Raw genomic sequence first — 23,702 nt, 5'->3', positions numbered from 1 at the left:
TACTGCTTCCGCTGAAACTTTATTCTATTCCCACCTGACTATTAGACTGTCATCTCTCCCCATGTATTGAATTAACCCGTCAATATCCTCACATACTTCCTCTATCTCTTCATCCTCTACTTGCGACGTCAGCATGTCGGTATAGGTATAGGTTTGCTGTTGGTTCTAATGAGAACAATCCTGTTAGTGGATTGTTGACAGTAACTCAATCTACCTTCCCTACTACGTTCAAACTTCTGATATTCAACGCCACAACTCGTATAGTGTTGTGCTTTCGTTAGTTATTCAGTCTTTTTCTCATGATCACCTCCCCCTTGGCGGGCAACTCCTGGAGATCCGAATGGGGGACTAGCCCAAATTCTTTGCCAATGGAGGGATCGTCATGACAGTTTTTCAGTTGCAGGTGACATGTCCTGGGGATACACATTATGTGTCTTTAATACAGAGGTTTCTAATTCCTTCAGGATCCTAATTCGTTTGATCATTGTTGATTTTCCCACCCCAAGGGCAAGGAAGTGCCCTCAACCTCTGTCCATTCCTCCACCCTTTGACACGGCTGTTGACAGAATGAGGGTGATTCCTTATGCCGGAAATCTTCGACCGCCAATGCTGATGATTTTTATTCAAAATCTAAGCGGTGGCGGTGTTTGAACCCGGGGCCGAGGACGTTTTGATTACTAATCGGAGACGGAGTCCATAGACGATGGCGAAGTTCTGACAGAAGCAAACATATAGTCGAAAAGTTTGAAGAATTACTTGTTTGCCGTTAGATATAGAAATTTATTCCTTATTTTCTACCGGTTTCGGTCGTAGCGACCGTTTTCACACGAAGAAATAAAGCTGTACATTCACTTTTTCTCTTCCTGTGAAGATGGTCGTTACGACTGAAACCTGCAGAAAATAAAGAACAAATATGTACAGCTGATGGCGACCATGTACTTCTTCAAAGTCCTGACAGCTGCATCGAGTTGCTTCACTGATATTTTGGAAAGCTGCTCGTCCCAGTGTCAATTTTCGGAACTATTATGTCTTCAGCGTATTCTGGATAGAAAGCACACTGAAACCATGTTCCGCCGCGAATGGTCGATTTCTGAGGGTATCATAGTCTTTGAGTAGCTGAGAAGGAATGTTTGAAGTGATATACTTTGGTGAGTTGACACAGTATCCAACGGCAAGAGAGCGCGGCCGCATGCTTCCTGTATGCATACCTGTCTGAACCACACAAGACAGTGTAGTCTAGTCCGGTCTGGTCGTTTCCTGTCCGCATTTCCCGATGGCCACCTGCCGCAGCTCTGAAGTTGCTTGCTGATAACAATTGTCATGCAACAAGCAGCAAGACGTAATAATGTTTGAACATTTTAATCTATTTAATGTAGATTTACTATTTGTTCAAACTTAACATTCATTGTTCAGTAAAGTGGGCAGTGTTAAGGCACTTGCTACAGAATCAATTTTTCATTAATACAGGCTTTCTGAATTCATAACACCCTTGTTTAGCCAAATGCACCCATCATTTTTTTAATGCGTATAAAATTTCTTGTTGTTCAATTCTTTCCTTAGTGGTGGTCGATTATGCCATGTGATTCATGACCGTGCAGTTGTACTCTCTCCTGTGTCAATAGCTACGCTTTGAGTAGAAATAGTTATCATCTGAATTGAAGCTTCTGAGAGCTATTTATATTCCTGTCCCAATGATAAATTTTTGTTTAAGGATTCTGTTACTTTCGGACATGATATTCGGACCATGTTTCCGAATACAGCTTTTTTTTTTTTTTTTTTTTTTTTTTGTAGAATAAGGGACAAACGAGTAGTTCGCTTGCATGGTTGCGCTATACCTGGGAGCGTGCGAGCAGCAAGAAATATTCTACTAGTTAGTACAAATATACTTCATATTTTAAGTTTTGGATTAAGTCCCCATCTAATTCGTCTTGGGTGGGGCATGTGGCACATGCACGATGGGGCAATGGCATACTTCGCTGCTGAAGAGACGCCAATAAGTAAAAAAAATTTATCGGTAGAACAAGTCCTTTACCTTTGCCATCAGGGTCACCTGACTTAAGTCGCATGGATTGTTCTATCTGGTGTCATCACTCCCATTGATACCGCTGAAGAATTGATACAGCGAACTGTACATCCTCTCCAGATTTAGATGATAGTATGGGGGTATTTGGAAGCGTCTGTGCCGCGTGGTGTGAGGCTCCTTGCCACCCTCAGGCATGGGTGTGTGTGTTGGCCTTAGCGTAATTTAGATTAAGTAGTCTGTAAGCCCAAGGACCGACCACCTCAGCAGTTGGGTCCCATAGGAAGTTACGACCATCACCAAGCGTCCGTAACTCGCTGCAGCATCGAATGTAGTATTGCAAATTTGAGAATGGAACGCCTTCTTTCACCGGAATCGGTACACACTAAATTGTAATATGTAAAGGTCTGCAGGACTACTGCATTTCTATCTGAGGTAGGCCACGGGTGAAATGTGAACCGAAACATATGAGGATTTGATGCAAAAGTATACGATTGAAGTACACCTCTACATGGTTTAGTGACATTAATGTGACAACCTGTCAAAAGTCTGGAAAGCACTTTCTGCAGCAGGGACGTGCAGCAAGAGTCGATATGTTCTCGAAGGTGCAGGGATGTGGAGCCATGACGACTCCAGTGCAGCAGCCAGCTGCGCTAAGTTTCTTTGTTGGGGGGCCCACGGCGTGAACAGCCTGGTCGAGTTGTCCCAAAATCCTCTCTTTAAATCCTGGGAACGTCGTGGCCATGGGAGTACCTCAAACTCATACTGGTGTTCTTATGACCACGCACATACAGTGCGACCTGCGGGATATGTTGAATTGTCGTGCATGATGGGTATCATCGTGCCGAGGGAAAAACAAACTGCATGTAGGTGTGAACAAGGTCTCCAAGGATAGATGCATAATTATGTTGATCCATTTTGTCTTCCAGAATGACGAGATTACCCAGGGAATGCCATTGAAACATTCCTCGACCATAACGGTGCCTCCTCTGCTCGGAACCTTCTGGCAAATGTGATTCTTGAGTTTCTCCCGGCGTATTTGATAATCAAAATATCCACGGGTATGCTGCCGGTCTATAGTGTCCAACGGGCACAATATTTCGGCGATCATACATGTCGCCACCATCAGGTGAACTGACGGTGTGATGGCTCTGTCCGCCGTGGTCGTCGCAACTATACGTTTGCTCGATTTACTCTTGATTAACCCGATCGCTGGTTCCCAAGCCTTGCTAAGATTATAGCCACAGTCACAGTTGCCGTCGCAATCTGTTCCACCGCGCGACCGTGGCGCGGGGGGCGGACGGCGGAGGGAGCGCGCCGCGGGCGGAGGGTATTTAAATCGGTCGCCGCAGCGACCGAACCCAGTTCCCTCTGAGCATCCATAGCGTACGGATCTCCGTGCCGGCACGTTCACAGGAGCTCAGTCCGTCAGTTCATCTGATGATGGCGACATGTATGATCGCCGAAATATTGTGCCCGTTGGACACTATAGACCGGCAGCATACCCGTGGATATTTTGACTTCTGGCAATTGTTGCAAGTTGTTTGCTTTAGTCGACTGGCGCCGTACACGCCAACGGCGGTCAACCTGATGGAGCATAAAACATGATTCATCTGGAAAGGCAGCCTGTTGCCACTCAATGACCGTCCAGTTGAGGTATTGGCCAGCAAATTCCAGCCTTTGTTGCCAATGTACAGCAGTCAGCATGGGTGCACGAATCAAGCTCTTATTGCGGAGGCCCTTACTCAGCAATGTTCGCTGAACAGTCGTTGAGGAGACAGACACCTCTGGTAGCCCCTTAGACCAACTAGGTGGTATCTTCTACCACTTCATTGGCTCTTTTTACACGACCCGCAGCGGTCCGCGCTTCAAAAGTCGTTTATTCAGGCTTTGGACAGGTGGTCACATTAACGTTATTTAACAGTGTAGTAGCAGAAATTACGACAGTTCCATCTGAAAAGGCGAAGTTGTTGCGGATATCTCTGATAGTATGCAGAGGTACTACACAAGGTTTAGTGACGGCCTTCTGACATTGAATCTGGGTGAAAACAGAAGTACCTTGAACAGGGAGATGAACAGCTCAGCTAAATGAGAAGGCATTGAATGCCAGTATTTTCTGCAGTCTAAAGTATCACTTGCCACCTTTACGTTATTCTTCAGACTCACTGCGTACAGTAAACCGTGCACTTAAGTACTAAAGTGTGTTCACTGATTTAACTGCCAACTCAGCTGCAGTTAGCGATACAGTGTCTTACTCTGTAACTGGTAGCAGGATGTCTTCGGTCGACGCAACTGGTTTCCCCAAATCACCTCCGACGTGTGATTAGATGGCTTTTACATGTTAACTAACCCACTTCTGTGACCCGTCCCCATTGGCATTAAGTTATATAGTGCACGATGTGCCTGCAGTGTGTCCTCGTGTTACTGAATAGGTAGACAGTATCACACTCTTCAAGTGAAGATACTTTTTGAGGTTGGGACCATTTTACTAAAACAATGACAAATATCTCACCGACATGAATTACTTATTATGACAGAGGGGCCATATTATGTTTCAGTACAAACATTCTGGAAAGTAACGATAGCGTCTGAAACAGAGATCCGAGTCCTACTTCGGAATGAGGTCCGTTTTCAGTAGATGTTATAAAGTAACCACTTACCAGACTTATACATAAGACGGACGCTTTCATACACGTCTGCGACTTTATCCGTACATTGCTGCACAGGACGCTTTCTACCGAGCGAGGTGGCGCAGTGGTTAGACACTGGACTCGCATTCGAGAGGACGACGGTTCAATCCCGCGTCCGGCCATCCTGATTTAGGTTTTCCGTGATTTCCCTAAATCGCTCCAGGCAAATGCCGGGATGGTTCCTTTCAAAGGGCACGGCCGACTTCCTTCCCCGTCCTTCCCTAATCCGATGAGACCGATGACCTCGCTGTCTGGTCTTCTTCCTCAAAAAACAACAACAACGACGTTTTCTCGTGATCCAAGCACGAGACTGTTGCATGGAAAGCTTCAACTCTCCCCTTACGAATGAGGAAACAGCAGTTATTCTCTTCTTTGCTGACTTCTCAAGGCTAAAATATTGAGAATAAATCTTCATCATTTTATTATTTTTTGCAGAATGGTGCAAATTTCAATAGCGACATCTTCTCCTTGTTCGCACACTGACCTTATTTCATTATGTCCGTCCTACAATAAAAATACCTTTAGCGGCAGTTTATCTGAGCAGCGGGCATGTTGGACCTGCGTATGAATTTCTCTGGCTGGACGATGTAATTAAGAGCTAGAAGGAAACTCCCTTCCTTTGTCAAAACGTGGAAACAATCAGATACTGAGATAGCTATAGCAAAAATTTACCTCAAAAATTTTATTTCTTTCAGTCCAGTTATTTGTAATACAGAATGATATACATCTTCAGGAAAACCGAGGGCACGACGTCAAATTGGCTGCTGTTAATATGTGTATAGTCACTCTGCATCAACTGTGTCCCAGGAAAGCGTATTGGCTACGTGCGTGAATGACTTATCAGTTAAATCGGAGACAGCCTCAGAGGTTTCCTTATCACGCACTTATTTATAATGAAACTAACATTGTTTCTCATACTCTTTCATTCTCGTTGGAGGAATGCTGTTACAAATTAGCATTGACACCTCACAATGCCGGGGAAATATCAGTGGAAAATTAATGCTGGACGGTTGCACAGATCGGTGAAACATATCCATTGACCTCAGGACTTGCACTGGAGGAGTGGCACTGAATTTTAAAGTAAGCACTAGCGAATCAGAAACGGGTACGGGTAGCAGTATAAATAGATTTCTAAAACAACTCACAAAATGAGTTATAACCTCTACCGCCGTGTGTCGATTGCAGCCTCTGCATATACATCACCTCATACGAAATTTGAGACAAAATACAGTGTCTGAGTTTGCCACCTAAACTGATAGTATTTGAAGTTTCGTGTGGATTGCTTTATGATTCCATTCGCTGCAGTTATTTCATTTCCCTGCAAGTTATTTGCTATCAAAAAAATTAAAATAAGTAGTCACTCAATTTATAACAGAACAATAAAGTTACACGGATGTTCACTCAGTTAAGATTAATCGGGAAATGCTATCAAATTTTGTGGATAGGTTTTGTGGACAGGAAGTCTAAAGGATTATATATCAGGAGAAAATGTAATTAAAAGGCAGTTGCTGTATAAAAACATGTAAACTATCGTCTTTTGCGTTAGGCATTGCAGAATGATGGGTGTACAGTTTCGGATGTGTAAATATCGAGACTTGCGCCACAGCAGAGACGTTCACGTGCAGAACACTCGCCGCAAACAGCGGCTGTGTCGTCACAAGTTTACCACGTGACAGCAGTTTGCTCATGGATCAATGCCACATATATTTCCATTTTCTTATTAAAATTGATTTGAGCGAACTGTCGCCTCTTCTTATACAACGATTTGCTCTGAGGAATACTGTTGAAACATTGGTTTATTTTAGTGGTTTATAAAATTACGCGGCGTTACCTCCAGAAAGATTTTAATGAGACTGACCAGCCTTGCAGAAGCATATGTATTGCTAGTTACAGTTTCTGTAAAATATTTTACACTTGGCTTTTTCATACATTATTTGGGCAATGGGAATGGCAAATACTTTGTTATATTTTAACTAAAGTTCAGTCTTGATCACAACATTTATGTCTCAATAACATAGGTAACCGGTTTCGGTTATTTTTACGTAACCATCTTCAGACCCATGGCTTCCTTGGAGGATGGTAGGCGGAGCTCTCCTCAGCTGCTACGAAGTCAACTGATCTTTTCATCGTAATTCAGAATAACGTAGGCACTGCAATATCATAATATATTTATTATTACGGAAGGTCAACAACTTACAGTGATTTCTGCACTGCCTTTCAAGATGGCATAGCGATTCAACATAGAAACCAAGAAAATTTCCATCCCGTCAGAAGATCTTCCAGCCTGCCGAAAGGGTGGAACTCGAATGGTGTGGACTTCCTGAAAAGCATCATCCACGTCTGTGTGGCTTTAGTCAGATTGTCGTCATTGTTTCAGCAAGTGTGGAAGCGACATCGCATTTGATTCACATACCTCCAGAATATCACGGTAAATCGGCGTGCGATTTCGACATATTGATCACAAGACTCGTAATTTCCCGCGTACGTTTCCAGTTACTGTAGCATTTCTGTCGCACGGTGTGATGCATGTTATTTGTCCACACCACAGCAGCATCATATCTGCACGAAATACGGAGCACGTACTCACAAAATGAGCCACTCTTGTTGCCCAGCGGTTTAGCACTGGAATCCCTTATTGTCTGTGTTACAGTCAGCGTGCTGGTCTGCGTGACACAGTATTAGAAGCAGAGCGTGGCTGGACTGACGTGCGATTAAAAATACTAATAATAATAAACACGGAATTAGCTCAAGTTAAATATGATAAGTGTACAAGAATAATATATGTTAACTACACTGCCGGACTTAAGAATTGGATGCATCATACCAGGCCCCACAACAACAATAGTTACAGCGCAACATGACTTACAAATGAATCCACCTGGATAGCAACACGTGTTAAAGCACTGGCTTCCGATACGGAGAGGCACGCCAGCCATGCTTTGAATCTGCCCAGCGGATTAACGACGACGGGCAGGGAACTGGTCAGACAGAATGGGGCACAGCCCCGAATCCTCCCGAAACCAGGTAGGTAAGCAGGTAACAGGACCGAATCCTCCCAGACTGATACCATGCGACAGAGCATTGTGTGCGCTAATGACCACAGCTGCTTGCGGCCACTTCGCAGTTCGCGGCAGATCTTTGTAGAGTGAACATGTCCTCAGACGAGCTTACAGTTTCAGTAAGTAGGAAGGGAAGGAAAATGTTGGTTTTGAAAGGTTTCCAAAAATTGCTGAAAGGTGGTATAGCGCGATGGACGTGCAACATTAATGGCTGCAGAAGCTGTGGTGAAACAAATTCAGCTCGATTCTAAAATTGCAATAAATTCGTCGAAAACGAAGAAAAAGGAAAGAAATGGCCGACACTTGAAATTTATGGAACAGCAGTTGGCAAGTTTCGAAGCTTGTAAAATTTCCAGATTTCAGTACGTAAAATCAGTTTAATACATGATCAGACCAGGAGCTACACAATAAATAACTGTGATTTTTAGATGTACATAAACATATTAGGATAAAATGATTTTTTTGTAAATAAACTTAAAAATGCAAAAAAGTAAAAAAAATGTTTAAAAATTAAAAATGTAAATATTTTTGGGGTGTGGATTATTTCGCAGTATTCGGGCTTTTTATGAGTCTAATTCATCAATTACAAGGTCAACATTTATGCTTTTTGCAATATCATGTTCAATCCACAATAATTTTGTGCCTGTGCGCCACCGGTGTGCTGGCTGAGGGAGCCAAGTCTCGACCCTCTGGCCAACCCCTAACTACAACACTGGCATCCGCGCACGGTCTTATGGTAAAACTGATATAACTCTGCTTCTAGGCTGCTTATAAAGAAGAAATATGTACCAGATATTACATTAGACCCGCAACTACATGAGTGTCAAAACAGCATCCAACTTCGTGCATTACTTTTTGGATATTGCGATTACAAACAGGCACGCAGAAGGAATTATAAAAATATTTTTTGCTGTCTATTGCGCTTCCATAGATCTTTCAAATTAAGTTTTCTTAACCATCTCCTATAGTCAGACATCAGACACTTATCAATTTGACACCTCAAATTGATGTATGATGTATAGATGTATGATGTATTGATGTATAGATTTGCTGGAAATGTAACCATAATTCATAAAATGAACACTGAGATAGAATATGTGTTGCGAAATCAAGATTTGCTATTTTAATAAATTAATTATGAAGAAATGAAGGCTATAAATGATTCCAGTTTCTAAAAATAAATATCTAAATAAGATAAAAGATAAAACTTTTAAACATACTTACAGCACACGCAAAAATTTTTTACATCTTCTGTAAGACGTCGTGATCTCCCGACCTTCATTGCTTACAATTGCATCCTCACAATCATATTCCGCACATCAGAACGCTTCATTCGAACCCAAACTCGACAAGATAAAGTCAATGTTGTATGAATTCATGTAAACGATATGCAAATAACTAGTAAATTGCCAATGTGCACCGAGATTGAAATACTTTGGGCTGGCGTACACACACACATTCAAGACACGACGGTCGCAGGGGCTTTTAGTTCAGGAGAGGCAAACCGCATGCCGCGGGGCCGGTTCCTTCAGAGGATGACTCGGCCTGTCTATGTTGGCCGGTGACCACCCGAGCGAAAGGAAGAACGACCCCGTGTTCGGCTTAAAAGCAAATTTCTCTACATTGTGTGGGAGGGGCCAGCCTATGCATTCGTTACAAATATAGCACGCAGTTTCAGAGATTTTCACAGGGAGGCAGCAAACGCCAAACGCCGATGCTACAGATTTCCGGATTGGTCGCCTTAAACGAAACGTCATTCTCCTGTTTTTGAAGAGCAATGCTGATTGGCTGACGATATTTCTGACACCCTCAGCTGAAGGAGTAATGGAAGAGACCAAAAGATATACCCCTTCACGTCTGAGTGGAGAGGGGCCGTTCTGCTGTCGCTCTTGGAGCGAGAACACGTAACGAGAGCGTGTGCGCTCGTACGTGTACTCAATGAGCGAGGAACAAGTCTCTCCTCAGTACTTCAGTGGGAGAGCACATCTGTCGAGAGCGAATCAGAGTACGACTCTACATTGAGTCTTTGCGATTAAGCGTTGTTCACTGTGTTGGCCGACACACTTATTGTGCGGTGTGAATGGACAGTTACAGTTAAACGCCTGTGAGCGAATTTTTGAGTGGCATCGCGGTGGACTGGTTATCTGACCGGTGTACCACGCCAATAGTTAGACTAGGGGCGAATAGGAGTCCTTGACTTCATGAAGGCGTAGGGAGAGTTTGATTGGGGAAGGTCAATCCAGATGGAACGAGAGTTGTCTTATGCCAGCCGGAGTGGCCGAGCGGATCTAGGCGCTACAGTCTGGAACCGCGCGATCGCTACGGTCGCAGGTTCGAATCTTGCCTTGTGCATGGATGTTTGTGATGTCCTTAGGTTAGGTAGGTTTAAGTAGTTCTATGTTCTAGGGGACTGATGACCTCAGATGTTAAGTCCCATAGTGCTCAGAGCCAGCCAGTTGTCTTATTTGTCAGCAGCGAGCGGCGCAGACAGCAGTCATCACAGCTTACGGTATTGTGCGCTACAGCTCTTGCGAGCCCCGTATTTCCTCCACAACAGTACACTTCACTGCATTCCACAGCGACAGCCTCGACCGCACTTCAACATTCTAACGGATAATTATTCAAGTTGAGTAGGCGCGGCTCTCAGCCATTCTGCCAAGTCAATAACAATCTTAAACTTTGTGTAGAAATTTCACTAGTGAATCCTATCCTTGAGAGGTAACTTCACAATCCGAAAAGAACCCGGAAATAACTTGTTCAGTTCATAACTAAAAGTGCCATTGTGATTTCTCAGAATTTTAGCAAAATAAATAATAATTTTTTTTAGTTTCATGTTTTTCTTACACTAACTAGCACCACTCCAGTACCCAAGTATCCCACTAGTTACGTAAGAAATTTTGTGAATTTTTGTGTCATTTCCTTACAGCGGCCGACTCCAGAAGATATTTATTGCTGAAAGTTTTTCAGGGATTTCTCTTTAGAACGTTAGGAGCGTCTGCCTGACTTCTGTAGTAGTGTGGGGGTGGGAATTACATCTAGCAGGAGCCGCAGGTTAAAGGGTACATCTCAGATTAATCCTTTGCGCAGAGCCGGCCGAATTGGCCGTGCGATTAAAGACGCTGCAGTCTGGAACCGCAAGACCGCTACGGTCGCAGGTTCGAATCCTGCTTCGGGCATGGATGTGTGTGATGTCCTTATGTTAGTTAGGTTTAAGTAGTTCTAAGTTCTAGGGGACTAATGACCTCAGCAGTTGAGTCCCATAGTGCTCAGAGCCATTTGAACCATTTGAACCTTTGCGCAGAACGACAGAATAACACCCACACGCTCACACTTCTACTGTAACTTCATATGCTTTCGTTTGCCTGGTTGGAGTATTCATAACGTTTAGAATTGCTACTTGCTTCAAAAGGGAGGATTCAGTCCCATTGTTTTTAAGACCCTTGCGGCCTTGGGAGGATTCGGTATCATTTTTCTGACCGCGGGAGGATTCGGGGCTGCGCCCGACAGAATGTTGTTTTTAGGCGACTTCCCATATCGCGCTAGGTGAATACCGGGCTGGTAGCAACATACAGACACATGATACCAATACATTTAGAACAGTCCTGTCACTTACTCATAGAGTTTACTCTAGAGGCTGAGAGGTGGGGTGCAATGGTTCCTTCCTGGGGGAATGGATGGGAGACTGAAGACCTTAGATGTTTAGACTCCTTCAACTCACGATCAACAGCAACAGCAGTAGCAACTTAAAAATGGAGTATGACAGCGATAGCTAGTGGCTGATTTGCCACCTAAGTGGGAAGACATGATGTATGTATAATCTCTTTATGGATCTGCCGTTGCATTGAGGGTGACTCATCTGCCCCGTATTGGTGGGTCTTAAGCAACCTACAACGCCTTCGAAAACCGTGTGCGAGATTTTCATAGTGACTTGCTAACTGCGTGTAAACTAATAGATGCACAGAAGAAATTAGCAGCTCATTTTGTAGGGAATTTATGTACGTAAATTTTGAATGGGTATATGTTTTCGCTGGAGGCCACAGTTTTGAGTTATTCAAGGAAGGGCGTTTGAAGGTCACTCTCATACGTTTTTCTTGAATAATTCGAAAATCATGGCCTTTTTACGAAACTTAACTGTATTAAATTTGCTACAAAAAGGTCCTATTCGTTTTTTCTGTACGACTGATTGTTTGCATGTAGTGACGATGATGACGTTTGGTTTATGGGGCGCTCAACTGCACTGTCACCAGCGCGCGTACAAGTTCCCAATCTGAACACAGTCCAATCTCGCCCCTTTTCTTGAACGGTGATTAAATGATGAGGACAACACAAACAGCCAGTCCGCAGGCAGAGAAAAATCTCCAACCCGGCCGAGAATCGAATCCGGGACCTGTCGTACAGAGGTAGCAACACTAGCCACCAGACCACGAGCTGCGGACTCCATGTAGTGAGCGAGAGAACGTGAAAGTCTTGCATATGGTACTTGAAGACTGAGCCGTGATTTATTTTCAAGGAACATTCTAAAGAATTTATTTTATTTACTAGCGATTCATCAAGAACATTTAACACATTTAATCGCACTATGTAAGCATGGAAGTAGTTGCCAGGGAGTAACTGATGAAATCACAACCAAATTCCTTTTAACAAATGGGAATTTTATTCACTTTAATAGTGCCTAAAAGCATTTTTTGAAAGAAACAGATTTAAAATTATAATCAGAAAGCACCCTCTAAATTTCATAGTTACAATATATTCAGAGGGAGAAAGAAACAAGTTTTGACTGTATGAGCTTTCGGGCAGAGAACCTTGCCACTCCCTTTTGACACGGCCATAGTTACGACCGCTCACAGCAGCCTCTCAAAGACTACACTGGTGCAAATCTGCAACACACCAGATAACTTTAAACTAAAAGTTTTAACAATTTACACAAGCACAAAAACTATTCATCCCCCCCTCCACGTAGGAGGGATGGAAATGGTACAAAACACTAACAATTAAACGATTAACCTTGCCACCGAAGGTGAAACTTGATTTTAACTTCTAAGAAAAATCTTATGGTGAAAGGGTGACAACTTTTTACACTAAAATGATCATTTAAATAAAAGCCCATGAAATGCAATCTTATATAAAATTCTACAAGGTTGGCCAAACAATAGTTAAGATGCTCTATAGTACACAGATACCACCTCTCAACATCATAGGCAATAATACCAAAATTTCCAAAGATCAAAACATATTTCAGGTATTCGGCCGTTACACTGCAAGCAATAAATCCGTTAACACACCAGATCCGACAAACGTGACAAAGGCAGCTACTAACGTACGGTAGATTGATAGGGATATTACCGAACAACCCGAACCGCATGTTGCTCTAACCCGCCCCCACTCCGGAAGGGAAAAATGGACCACCGAATTTATAAACAACCACCTTCCCGCGGGTGGGCAAACGGAGTGAAACGTCCCCTTTGAACAATTATGCACGGGACTGTGCTTAACCTGACACACAATGTTTTTAGCGCAACGCAATCTGACTTTCAAAATTCCCTACTAAAGAATGGCCCTGACTAACGTTAAACTATACCTTTCGCAAATCACTTACCTCACAAAAATCTCCGCTGCTCAAGCTACTGCAATACAGCGAGCGCCACTACTGCCAGCTAAATAAAAGATTCAAACTACTAAAGGCACTAACTACTGATAGGGATAGTTAGCAAATGAAAGATATTAATAGAGAACAAACAATGTATTTACCTTAATATCATCACAAGTCATAATATATATATCAGTTCATGACAAATTTCAAAACTTCGCCATCTCTCTCCCCACATCCACCACTGCTGGCGGCTCACCTCCAACTGCGCAACGCTACGCGCTGTTCACATCCAGCTGCCGCTGCCCAACACTACAATGGCAGACAACAATGCAAACTAGCCACAGACTGCACACAGCACAGCCAGTGATTTTCATATTGAGCGCTACGTAACGTTGCCAATAAGAAAACATAAACAGCCTACTTACATAGAGAAAACATAAACAGCCTACTTACATAGCCCCCATGCTCCCCACAAAAATTTTTACAAATTGGATTGGGCAGTGGCCAATACAGATTTGAAAAAAATTTTTCATAATTACAATAACAAAGAAATTAAATGCACACACTTATTGATACAATGTTGGTCAAAAGCTTAAATTTTCTCACCGTCCATAAAGACAGTCCACATTGTTCACCACAGTAAAACTGCCGTTTCTTTTCTCAAAGTCTGAGCAGTAAAAGACAATGCACACAGAAGTAGTGGAGTTCCATGCAGTCTTGAAGAAGTAGTGTTGTCCTTCCAATGGAAAGACAGTGCTGACTCTTGATATGCATACAGGTAATGGGCCACAACAGAGCAAACCCACAGCAGAGTCATTCGAAGTTCTGACGAATATTGGTAGGTAGGTCATCACAGAGCAGACCCACTGTAGTCCTGGTAGAGATTACGGTATTGGTGGGCCACCAGAGGTGCAGACCCACTGCAGTCCTTGTAGAAATAATGGTATTGATGGATCATCAAAGATGTAGACCCACTGTAGTCCTTGCAGAGATAATGGTATTGGTGGGCCACCAGAGGTGCAGACCCACTGTAGTCCTTGTAGAAATGGCCAGCAGCCATCTGTTGCGACTGTGCAGGTGCGCAATCACCATCGAAGAGTCTTGTAGAGAATATAGCAAGTCCATAAACCACCACTTGTGCACTCACAAAGTTTTTTGGAATTGTCCTTAGAACGAGCAATGCTGTTATCCAGTCCCTTGCTGAATTATCAACACACGTGCAAACACTAACAGTCCCTACTTCTCACATATTGTCCATATACTATGACCAACAGAAACGTGTGCAGTGAAATGTAACTAACAAGTTAATAATGTCATGAACTGGTGACAATTACAATTTTATAACATAAGAATACAATTACAAAGGTACAAAATACATCATTAAAAACATAATAATACAGATAACATTTGTAGTACAGGCTTTACAAAAGAATAGATATAGACATATACATCAGTGTTACAAAAATAGTGACATAAGTACATACATAAAATAATGAGAATAGTTTTCGAAACATTAATTTCACACATGAACATTGAAACAGAACAGAATTGTAGACAACTTTACAAAGAAAATAACATATTATTAATGCAACTTATATTTGAGGATAACAGTATTCCTCCTCATAGTGAATGTAGCTTAATATTAAAAGAGAAAAAAATTCTATGAAACTACACAGAGACAGGAAGAAAACAAATACACAAGGGTACACACACACATAGTGGGATAACACCAATAGGAAAGGACAGGGTTCGTTTTCAGTGTAATATTTGGTACTGCAGTCCAACCCAAAACTTCATATATCTTTCCTCTTATTTCATCCTTTGTTTCCACCAAAAAAATCCTATCCAAGCATGCTTTCTGTATTCTGTTCATATTTCTTTCAAAATAATTATTTCTGATTGTACAATACTCATTTGGGCCCAAATCCTTTTTATATAACTTCGCAATGCATTCTTTACCTATTCTCCATAGTCAGTTTCTCATATAGTCTACCCCCTCTTAAGCTATCTTAAATCTACTGAGCTCAGATGCTAAACTAAGGGATGAGGCAATGCAGCAGCACGTAAAACAATTATTATAAACAGCAATGAAAAAAATGGAAAATTGCAAAGCAAGCTACAGTATAAATTAGCAAAAGTCAAATTCAATAACACTATGCCTGGCAAACAGCAGCAACTTATACCTAAACATGACATAGAGCAAGCAGAAAAAATATTACACTAAAAACAACAATGCAGATAAGGGAAATGTATATTCACATCTTAATGTCTATGTAAATTAAAGTGGTGCACCACAACAACTGATTGTAAAAAGAAATATTACCATGTACTTGAAAAGAAAATTATGTGTTACTGTTACTACTTCCTTCTTATTGTTCTTTCCTTTCCAAGTGCTCCTTTTTTTAAAGAATGTGGATCATAAAATAATTATTTAATAGATCTGTTGACAGAAAGTGTTCACATTAGCAAATGCATTTCATTTTATAAAAGCAGTGCTGCAACGCAGCTGAAAAACAGGTATCAAATGAAATAAGCAACTATGAAAAGCAAAGCATAAAAATATCATTCAGTAATCATGTGACATTTCATAAGTTAGTAGCTCTCAACTCTCGTAGAAAGACGCTTATCGTAATCAGGTGTGCAGATGTACGAATATTTCCCATCAATTCATAAGCATTTCAGTAATTAGCACAAAGGGCGAGTAATCATATGTTTTCAAGTAACGAGGGTGTCGCATTAGCGATGAAAGGCACACCCTAATGGCTTGTTCTCCAGGTGTTTGACACGTCCCACGTCCCCTTTTTTTTTTCTACCTGTGCCGCTGAAAAGGGCTCGCAATAATGGCTTTTTCTCCAGGCGTCTGACACAGCTGGGTGCCCGCGACGCATTACGTGCAGGTGGTCACTTAACTGTCGTACGGAAATATTTACGACAGCAGTTTCTGCTACCGTGGCAGTCTATTTAACAATATTTCACAGGTCAAGAATTAGCGTTGCAAATCTGTAGAAACAAAATCCTATAAATATAAGTGTCCAAAAAAAGTCGTCAGCATTGTGATACAGTCACACATTTCATAACTCTTAAAGTACGTTTCTTGGTTTCCAACATCCTTTTCATAAATCAGAGTCCCTAAACACTACTCATTATTCCTTACCTCATTATACATATACATATTCGTCGACACTTCTTCAATATTTCATCGTGAGAAATACGTAGCATAATAAACATTCCTCAACAACATAATACACATCGTCGTCGTAATAATAACATCATAACACTTCAGTCAAATCTCAAAATCGTCGTAACTTCCTCCAATAATTTCTAAGCCTAAAATAATTCTCTGCTCATGTCAAAAGTGTCAGCTGCCTCAAACGTACTTTAAAAATCATGATCTCATACCAAATACATCATTCAAAGCTCTCATAGTATCACAATGATTCCGAAAAAATATGAACAGTTTACAAAGTACAGACAAAATACAGTTTCATAAGTTTGAAGTTATCCAACGGTGTAATTGCGTAAACATCTGTCACTGATGTAGTAAAATAAATGTTTGTCTCTCTCAGTTAAATGATCAGATAGCTGTGTAATTTGTGTGTTAGAGAAATATGGTACCGATGTGTAAAGTTGTATAAGCAAATACCATATTAGCTAGGGCTCCTTGTGCTTGCCAAACACATGGTACACAAAGTAAGCGTGTACCCCCCTGAGGATTAATGTAATTATACCCTCAGGTGTTACAGATTACAGCAATGAAACGAAATGTATCACTGAAAACTTTCTTTGTAATTCAAAAACCTTTAAAAATAAATGTTTTAAGTACAAAATTAATCACTGAAATGCGTGTCCTGTAGCGCTAAATGTGCATATTGTTGTAAGATAATCTCTGTGAAAGTGTCGTTATTTTCCTCCAAAAGCTAAGTTCTGCAGAAGCCAATGTACTTACCTCATGATAAACAAAAGTGAAATGCTTTGCGTAGAGATATCTTAGTTATTACGCTTATTGTTGTGATGATGAAAGTACTGTGCTGTAACGTATTGTTGTGCTATGGAAAAGGCTGTCTCCTTGTAGCTATACCACAAAAGTTACTAATAAAACATGTTTTGATTTCCAGAAGAATTCAGAAAACTGTGCAGATATAAAACAGATACACCGCAAAAGCAACATTGTAAATTGTCACTCATTAGTAGCGTCGTGATAAAAATCGTGTAGCTGTTACATAAACTAACCTCTGTGTCATCTGGTATCTCTCAGAAAGCACTTTAAATTCAGAATGTATTTTCAAATAAACCAAAATGTTGCATTAAAATCTCATTAGCAGTACTGGTAAATGTTCTAAGTATGTGAGCCTTATAGTCGTTACGTAATCGTGCAACAAACAAGCAAGAATGTACACACACAATAACACTGTGACGTCTGTTTACTATAACAATGCATTCGTCATTTCTGTTTAAATAAGTTCTCTTGGTTCTTGATTGGATGTTTAACTTCAAACATTGTTGCATGGTAACAGTTTCTAAAGCATACTAGTAACGTGAAGTGAAACGTTTTATGGCAAAGACAAAGTTAAAAGGCAGATTATCTGTCAATAAATGGTTTTACATGAGAAATGTGGTGTAAACCTTTACTCTTCCTAATACGCAGAATTTCAACTTGAATGCAATTATCATGCGGTATTCGTCCGTAAAGAATGCTGGAATCTTGCTCAAGGTTAGCGTCAATGTTATTTTTCTCTGAGCCAGCCGGCGCACGCGGCTGCCTGCGGTGTGAGTCATTGTCTGGCTCTTTGTTGCCGCGCGTCGTTACTGGGATTAGGAGGCCTAACTTCCACAAATTCACCTCCTCGAGAGGGCCCAGCTCTGTTTAAAGCTCGCCAGTTCTGATGGAATTCAGGTCTGTCGTTATGTCGGTAGTTTACATAGTTTCTTGTTTGTCGGTCATGTGGTGGAGAATTTCTCCCTGAATCGTAACTCTGCGCCGAACTGTTGCGTCTGAAGTTATTCTGCCTCCCTTGATAATAATTGTTTTGGTTACCATATTGTCTATTTCTATGGTTATCTCTGTCATATTCATTTCTACGGAAATGCGATCTTTCTCTGTAACTATTACTACTCTGCCAACGCTTGTCATACGGGTGGTGTCTGTTTTGGTCACGATATGTGTTGTGAGAATAGCCTTGTCGTGTCCAGTTATTACTTCTTTCATCGCGGATTTGCGACGGATGTGACCTGTAATTGTTGTGTTCCTCTTTCCGCATTCCGCGATTGTCAGTGTCAATTTCCAATTCTTGTAACAGTCCCTGAAATGCTTCAATGTCGTCTTTGCAACGCCCTGCCAAAATAATATGTCGTAAATGTTCAGGTAATTTGATTAAGCAAATGCGGATGAGTTCTGAGGGGCTGTATGGGTTTGACAGGTACTGATTCTTGCGCAACATGTCTTCAAAATATTTCACAAGACTGGAGAATTCAGATTGTTCGAAATGTTTCATCATTATGATACCATGTTTTACGCGGTCTTGTGTGGCTTGAGACCAATATGCTGAGAGGAAGGCATGATAAAATTCTCCTTCACAGTGACAATCGTGAATGACCGATCGCATTCTTACACCTGGTTCATTCTCCAAGTAGCCACACATAAATTCTAATCTGTGTTCCAACGACCAGTTGGGAGGAAAACAATGAGAGAATTGATGGAGCCATGCTTGTGGATGAATGTCGTTGGCAGAATTCTTAAATGTTTTGAATTTACGTGTAGTAATGAACAGCTTATAGTCAAAATCATCATGTCGGCGAGTCGCATATCGGTCATTGTTAGGTCGTGTCGGCCGTTCCATCTCAAAATTCGGTGCACATTGCCCATTTCTTTCATAACTTCCGAAATGCCCTGTGTTATTATTTTGCGGCTTTTCCGTGTTTCTAAGTCCCTCTTCCCAAGTTGGGGCACGAGTATCCTCTGAAATGCGTAATTCTTGTATTAACTGTGTCAGCTGATCTTGTACTTCCCGGATTTCTCTTTGGTGTTGCGTATTAATCTGATTCTGATTTTGTTTGAATTTCCTAATTTGTTCGCACTCTTCAGTGTCAGTGAAGGCTACAGGTCTTGTGTCATTCAGATCATCATCTACCTTTGTAGATAAGTTAGTGACCTGATCCGAAAGTTCGGCTACTTTCTCCGATAGTGAACACATTTCCTCAGTGTGTTTTTCTGAACCAAGTTTCAGAGTATCTACTGTGTCCTTTAAGTTTTCCTGAGTTTTTGCAAGTTGCGTAACCGAATCGGTAGATGCAACTGAGTCAATTTTAGCCCACAAGGTCTCATGATTTTCATGAACAATGGCTTGCAGTTCTTTTATGGCTGCTTCGTGATTCTGTAATGCATTTTCATGCCGCGAAAAAATAGGTTGAAAATGCTCACAAATTTGTGTTTTTACGTCATTACAGACTTTTTGACATTTCGATTCAATGTTATGTAACTCAGTGGTTAAATCTTCACGTGTTTGTTCAAGTGTAGTGTCTAACTTTTGAAGATTTTGTTCCATTGTGTCTAACTTTTGAAGCTTTTGCTGTGTTTGTCTCTGATTTTGTTCCATTGTGTCTAACTTTTTGAGATTTTGTTCCACTGTGTCTAACTTTTTAAGATTTTGTCCCATTTGTCTCTGATTTTGTTCCATTTGTTGCATTAATTGCAATAATAATGTATTAGTGTCTGGAATCTGTTTCTCTACGCTTTTCGGCAGTGCATTTGCACCGGCAACATTCACATTTTGACAAGCAGAAAATGCGTCTTGACTTATTTGAGAAAACGGTGATAACCCAAAACCTGAATCTACAGTATTTGCGAAATTGTGTCCTGTCATTTCGGATTCCTGAGGCGAGCTGTTGCCGACCGATCGATCGATAATGCTTCCCTCTTCACTAATTGTTTCACTGTCCGTGCCATTGTTTGCCGCCTGCTCCATTTCCCTATGAACAGTTACCAAATTACTACTTTGAATGTCTGTTAATTCATTACTCTGCGGCGCTAACACACTGCCTTCGTCTTCACTGTCATTTCTCAGTTTACTTTGGAGCCTAGTGTTACGTTTTTCACACGCCATAATTGTCACAATATTTCACACGATAACACAGAAAACACAATTTGAAGAGCAAAAATAAGAGAACACATTAACATAACACTGAAAATAATATCTAGTTAATTACAGCTGCGAAATACTTGGTGCAAATCTACATGCATGCCACAACTGTTTTACTGTACAACAATGAAAGGCTACAACTACAAAGGAGATTCTCTCTACAATTACGCGCTAGCAATAAACAAAGGCTACACTAATTACACAAACTACAAGAAAAAAAATCAGAAGACTCCAGTGAGGTATCCTAGGCTAAGGGTCGACATATGAAACGTCCCCTTTTGACAATTTTACACGATACTGTGCTTAACCTGACACACAATGTTTTTAGCGCAACGCAATCTGACTTTCAAAATTCCCTACTAAAGAATGGCCCTGACTAACGTTAAACTATACCTTTCGCAAATCACTTACCTCACAAAAATCTCCGCTGCTCAAGCTACTGCAATACAGCGAGCGCCACTACTGCCAGCTAAATAAAAGATTCAAACTACTAAAGGCACTAACTACTGATAGGGATAGTTAGCAAATGAAAGATATTAATAGAGAACAAACAATGTATTTACCTTAATATCATCACAAGTCATAATATATATATCAGTTCATGACAAATTTCAAAACTTCGCCATCTCTCTCCCCACATCCACCACTGCTGGCGGCTCACCTCCAACTGCGCAACGCTACGCGCTGTTCACATCCAGCTGCCGCTGCCCAACACTACAATGGCAGACAACAATGCAAACTAGCCACAGACTGCACACAGCACAGCCAGTGATTTTCATATTGAGCGCTACGTAACGTTGCCAATAAGAAAACATAAACAGCCTACTTACATAGAGAAAACATAAACAGCCTACTTACAGGAGAAGATTGGTGGGACGACCCCAAAGCAAAACGGTTGGGGACCTCAGCAAGAAAACAAGTAGAATTTAACAAGAGTAAATCAAACAAGATATCACCAATCACTTAACTTCTAATAAACTGCGATTTCTCGAGAAGACCTGGCGCAGTACCCCCAAATCGTTCTCCCGAACCGTCCGCTGCCAGCCGCTCCAACGGACGCAGGAAGGCTCGCCGATCTCCCGTCTCACGGCGTCGCAGCTCGCACCGGCCAGACCGATGTCGTGGGTTGACTCCTGTTGCTCTCGTGTCGACCGCGAAGTCACTACCCCTCGCTATACGCCGCGGCCCACTGGACTCACGTGACGACCTCACATGCGCCGACGCTCAAGACGGACAAGTCATCATGTGTTTCAGTGTGCGACCGACCAACCGATCAATCCAACCGGCAATGATCACTGCCTTAGCAAACTCGAGCAGACTGGCGGCCTAACGCGCAGACTCAGATGCAGGAACTAAGCCCCGACTGAGCGACCACTCGCTCAGTTCTCTTACTGGCGGACTGGAAAGAATCATTTTGCCGATTTAAAGGTTGATACGAACGACAGACAGATACTAACTGCGTAACAAATGCTGACAAGAGACAGACTAGCAAGCTGGGGACGAGAGACTGACCCAGACTGACCGACTGGCGGCCTCATAGCGCCCCTTAATGGGTGTAGGACGTCAAGCGGTCCGACTTGAAGCACGACAGGCACCACAGGACAATTTAATTCCCACTGTCTATACTTTTACAGATGAATTCGTAAAAGTTTGTCAGCATGACCAGGAGGGATTCAGGATTCACACTCGTAACAGTGGAAGTTCCAACACGTAAAAGAAGCAATTTTTTTTATTGTGAAATTTCTTTATTTTTTCACTTACTATTGGCTGTATTTGTTGCTATAGATACACTTTTCTTCATAAGTAAGAGAGATTGTTAGGTGAATTTTGCACAGCGTACAAACCATACTTACAGGTGTGTGAAACTCTAGAATTTTCCAAATATATTAAAAACTATGGTAAAAATTGAGGTAATTAACTATAAGAGTTGAGTTTTTTTCTAAACATGAAGTTTAAAATGCAACAGCTCATTCAGTTTTTCATAAATTAAATAAATTCTAGAGTTCCATATACCTGTAAGTATGGTTTGTGTGCTGTGCAAAATTCATCGAAGAATCTCTCTTACTTACGAAGAGAAGTGGACCTATAGCAACAAATGCAGCCAGTAGTAAATGAAAAATATTATGAAATTTCACAGGTAAAAAAATTATTTTGCTATGTTTTTGAACTTCCAATACTATGAGTGTGAATCCTGAATCCCTGCTGGTCATGCTGACAAACTTTTACGAATTCATCTGTAAAAGTATAGACAGTGGGAATTAAATTGTCCTGTGGTGCACGTTAACAGGCAACCTTTCCCCTTTCCCACCAGAGGGAGACACCAAAGCTGCGATTGCCACAGCGGCGCCACCACCAGAAACGGAGGGCGACTGCTCCACACTACGCGCTGCGGCGCGCTCTTCAAAACAGCAGTTTTTATCACGACTCAAAGACGTTGCAGAGTGCATAAAACTCATCGGTAGGGGCAGCTGAATCACCTGTATATACCTAGGCAACGGGCTTGTGCCAGCAGAGTAGCGTGGTTGCATGCTACCTTTACCAGGACTTCCCACTTCCTGGACCAACTTCGCTGCCTCCGCCCCCTGCCTGCGTGTTGCCTGGAAGCGCCGCAGCCCAGGCGGTGCGCGTCTCGAGAGCTGCGGGCGGCGGAGGTGCGGGGGCGGAGGCGGGCGCGGGGGCTGCGCCCGGCGAGGCGCCGTCGTAATGGCAGCCAAATCGTGTTAACTGCCGCCGCCGCCTCTACCAATTACCGCCGGCGGCCTCGAGAGCCGGCGCCGCGCCACGGCATGCTCCGCCACGCCACGCCAGGGCATGGCGTTGCCCCGTTAGCGGCACATCTCCATCTGCGAGCCCGCTAACAGCGGCGCCGCCACGCGTCAACATCCCGCACTACACCGGGACGCGTAGCCAGGTCCAAACTGCATCCCACTGCCAACACACACTAGCCATAGCTTTAAACGCAACACCAGACAGGAAGTATACTACGATCGTTGCTATTCGTGTTATCCCTTGACAACTTAGCAGCGGGTATTGGTTGCAGCCTCAGGCGTTTTCAGACGACGCAGATTTGCAGGGCGCGGACAAAAATATGCAAACACAAAAAATATAAGACATTAACATGCCTAAGAAACATTGGAATACAAAACAACATACATGTTCTGCATGGTATTCAGGATAACCTTATACCATTCCTCCTGCAAAATATTG

At 42.1% G+C, this 23,702-nt stretch overlaps 1 protein-coding gene across 1 annotated transcript in view; it reads left to right on the top strand.

The window, feature by feature from the left end:
- The window catches only part of LOC126417134 (translation initiation factor IF-2-like), a 69,960-nt gene extending 46,761 nt beyond the window's left edge, over positions 1 to 23,199 (top strand). Inside the window, exon 2 of the mRNA XM_050085031.1 lies at positions 23,008 to 23,199. Coding sequence (XP_049940988.1) covers positions 23,008 to 23,199 — 192 coding nt within the window. The remainder of the gene's footprint in view (positions 1 to 23,007) is intronic.
- Positions 23,200 to 23,702: the final 503 nt, after the last annotated feature.

The sequence above is a fragment of the Schistocerca serialis genome, chromosome 8 (genome assembly GCF_023864345.2).
Source record: "Schistocerca serialis cubense isolate TAMUIC-IGC-003099 chromosome 8, iqSchSeri2.2, whole genome shotgun sequence".
In the NCBI taxonomy this organism is placed as follows: Eukaryota; Metazoa; Arthropoda; class Insecta; order Orthoptera; family Acrididae; genus Schistocerca; species Schistocerca serialis.
Note: the sequence above shows the minus strand (reverse complement) of the source record. Positions and strands in the feature narration are given on the sequence as shown.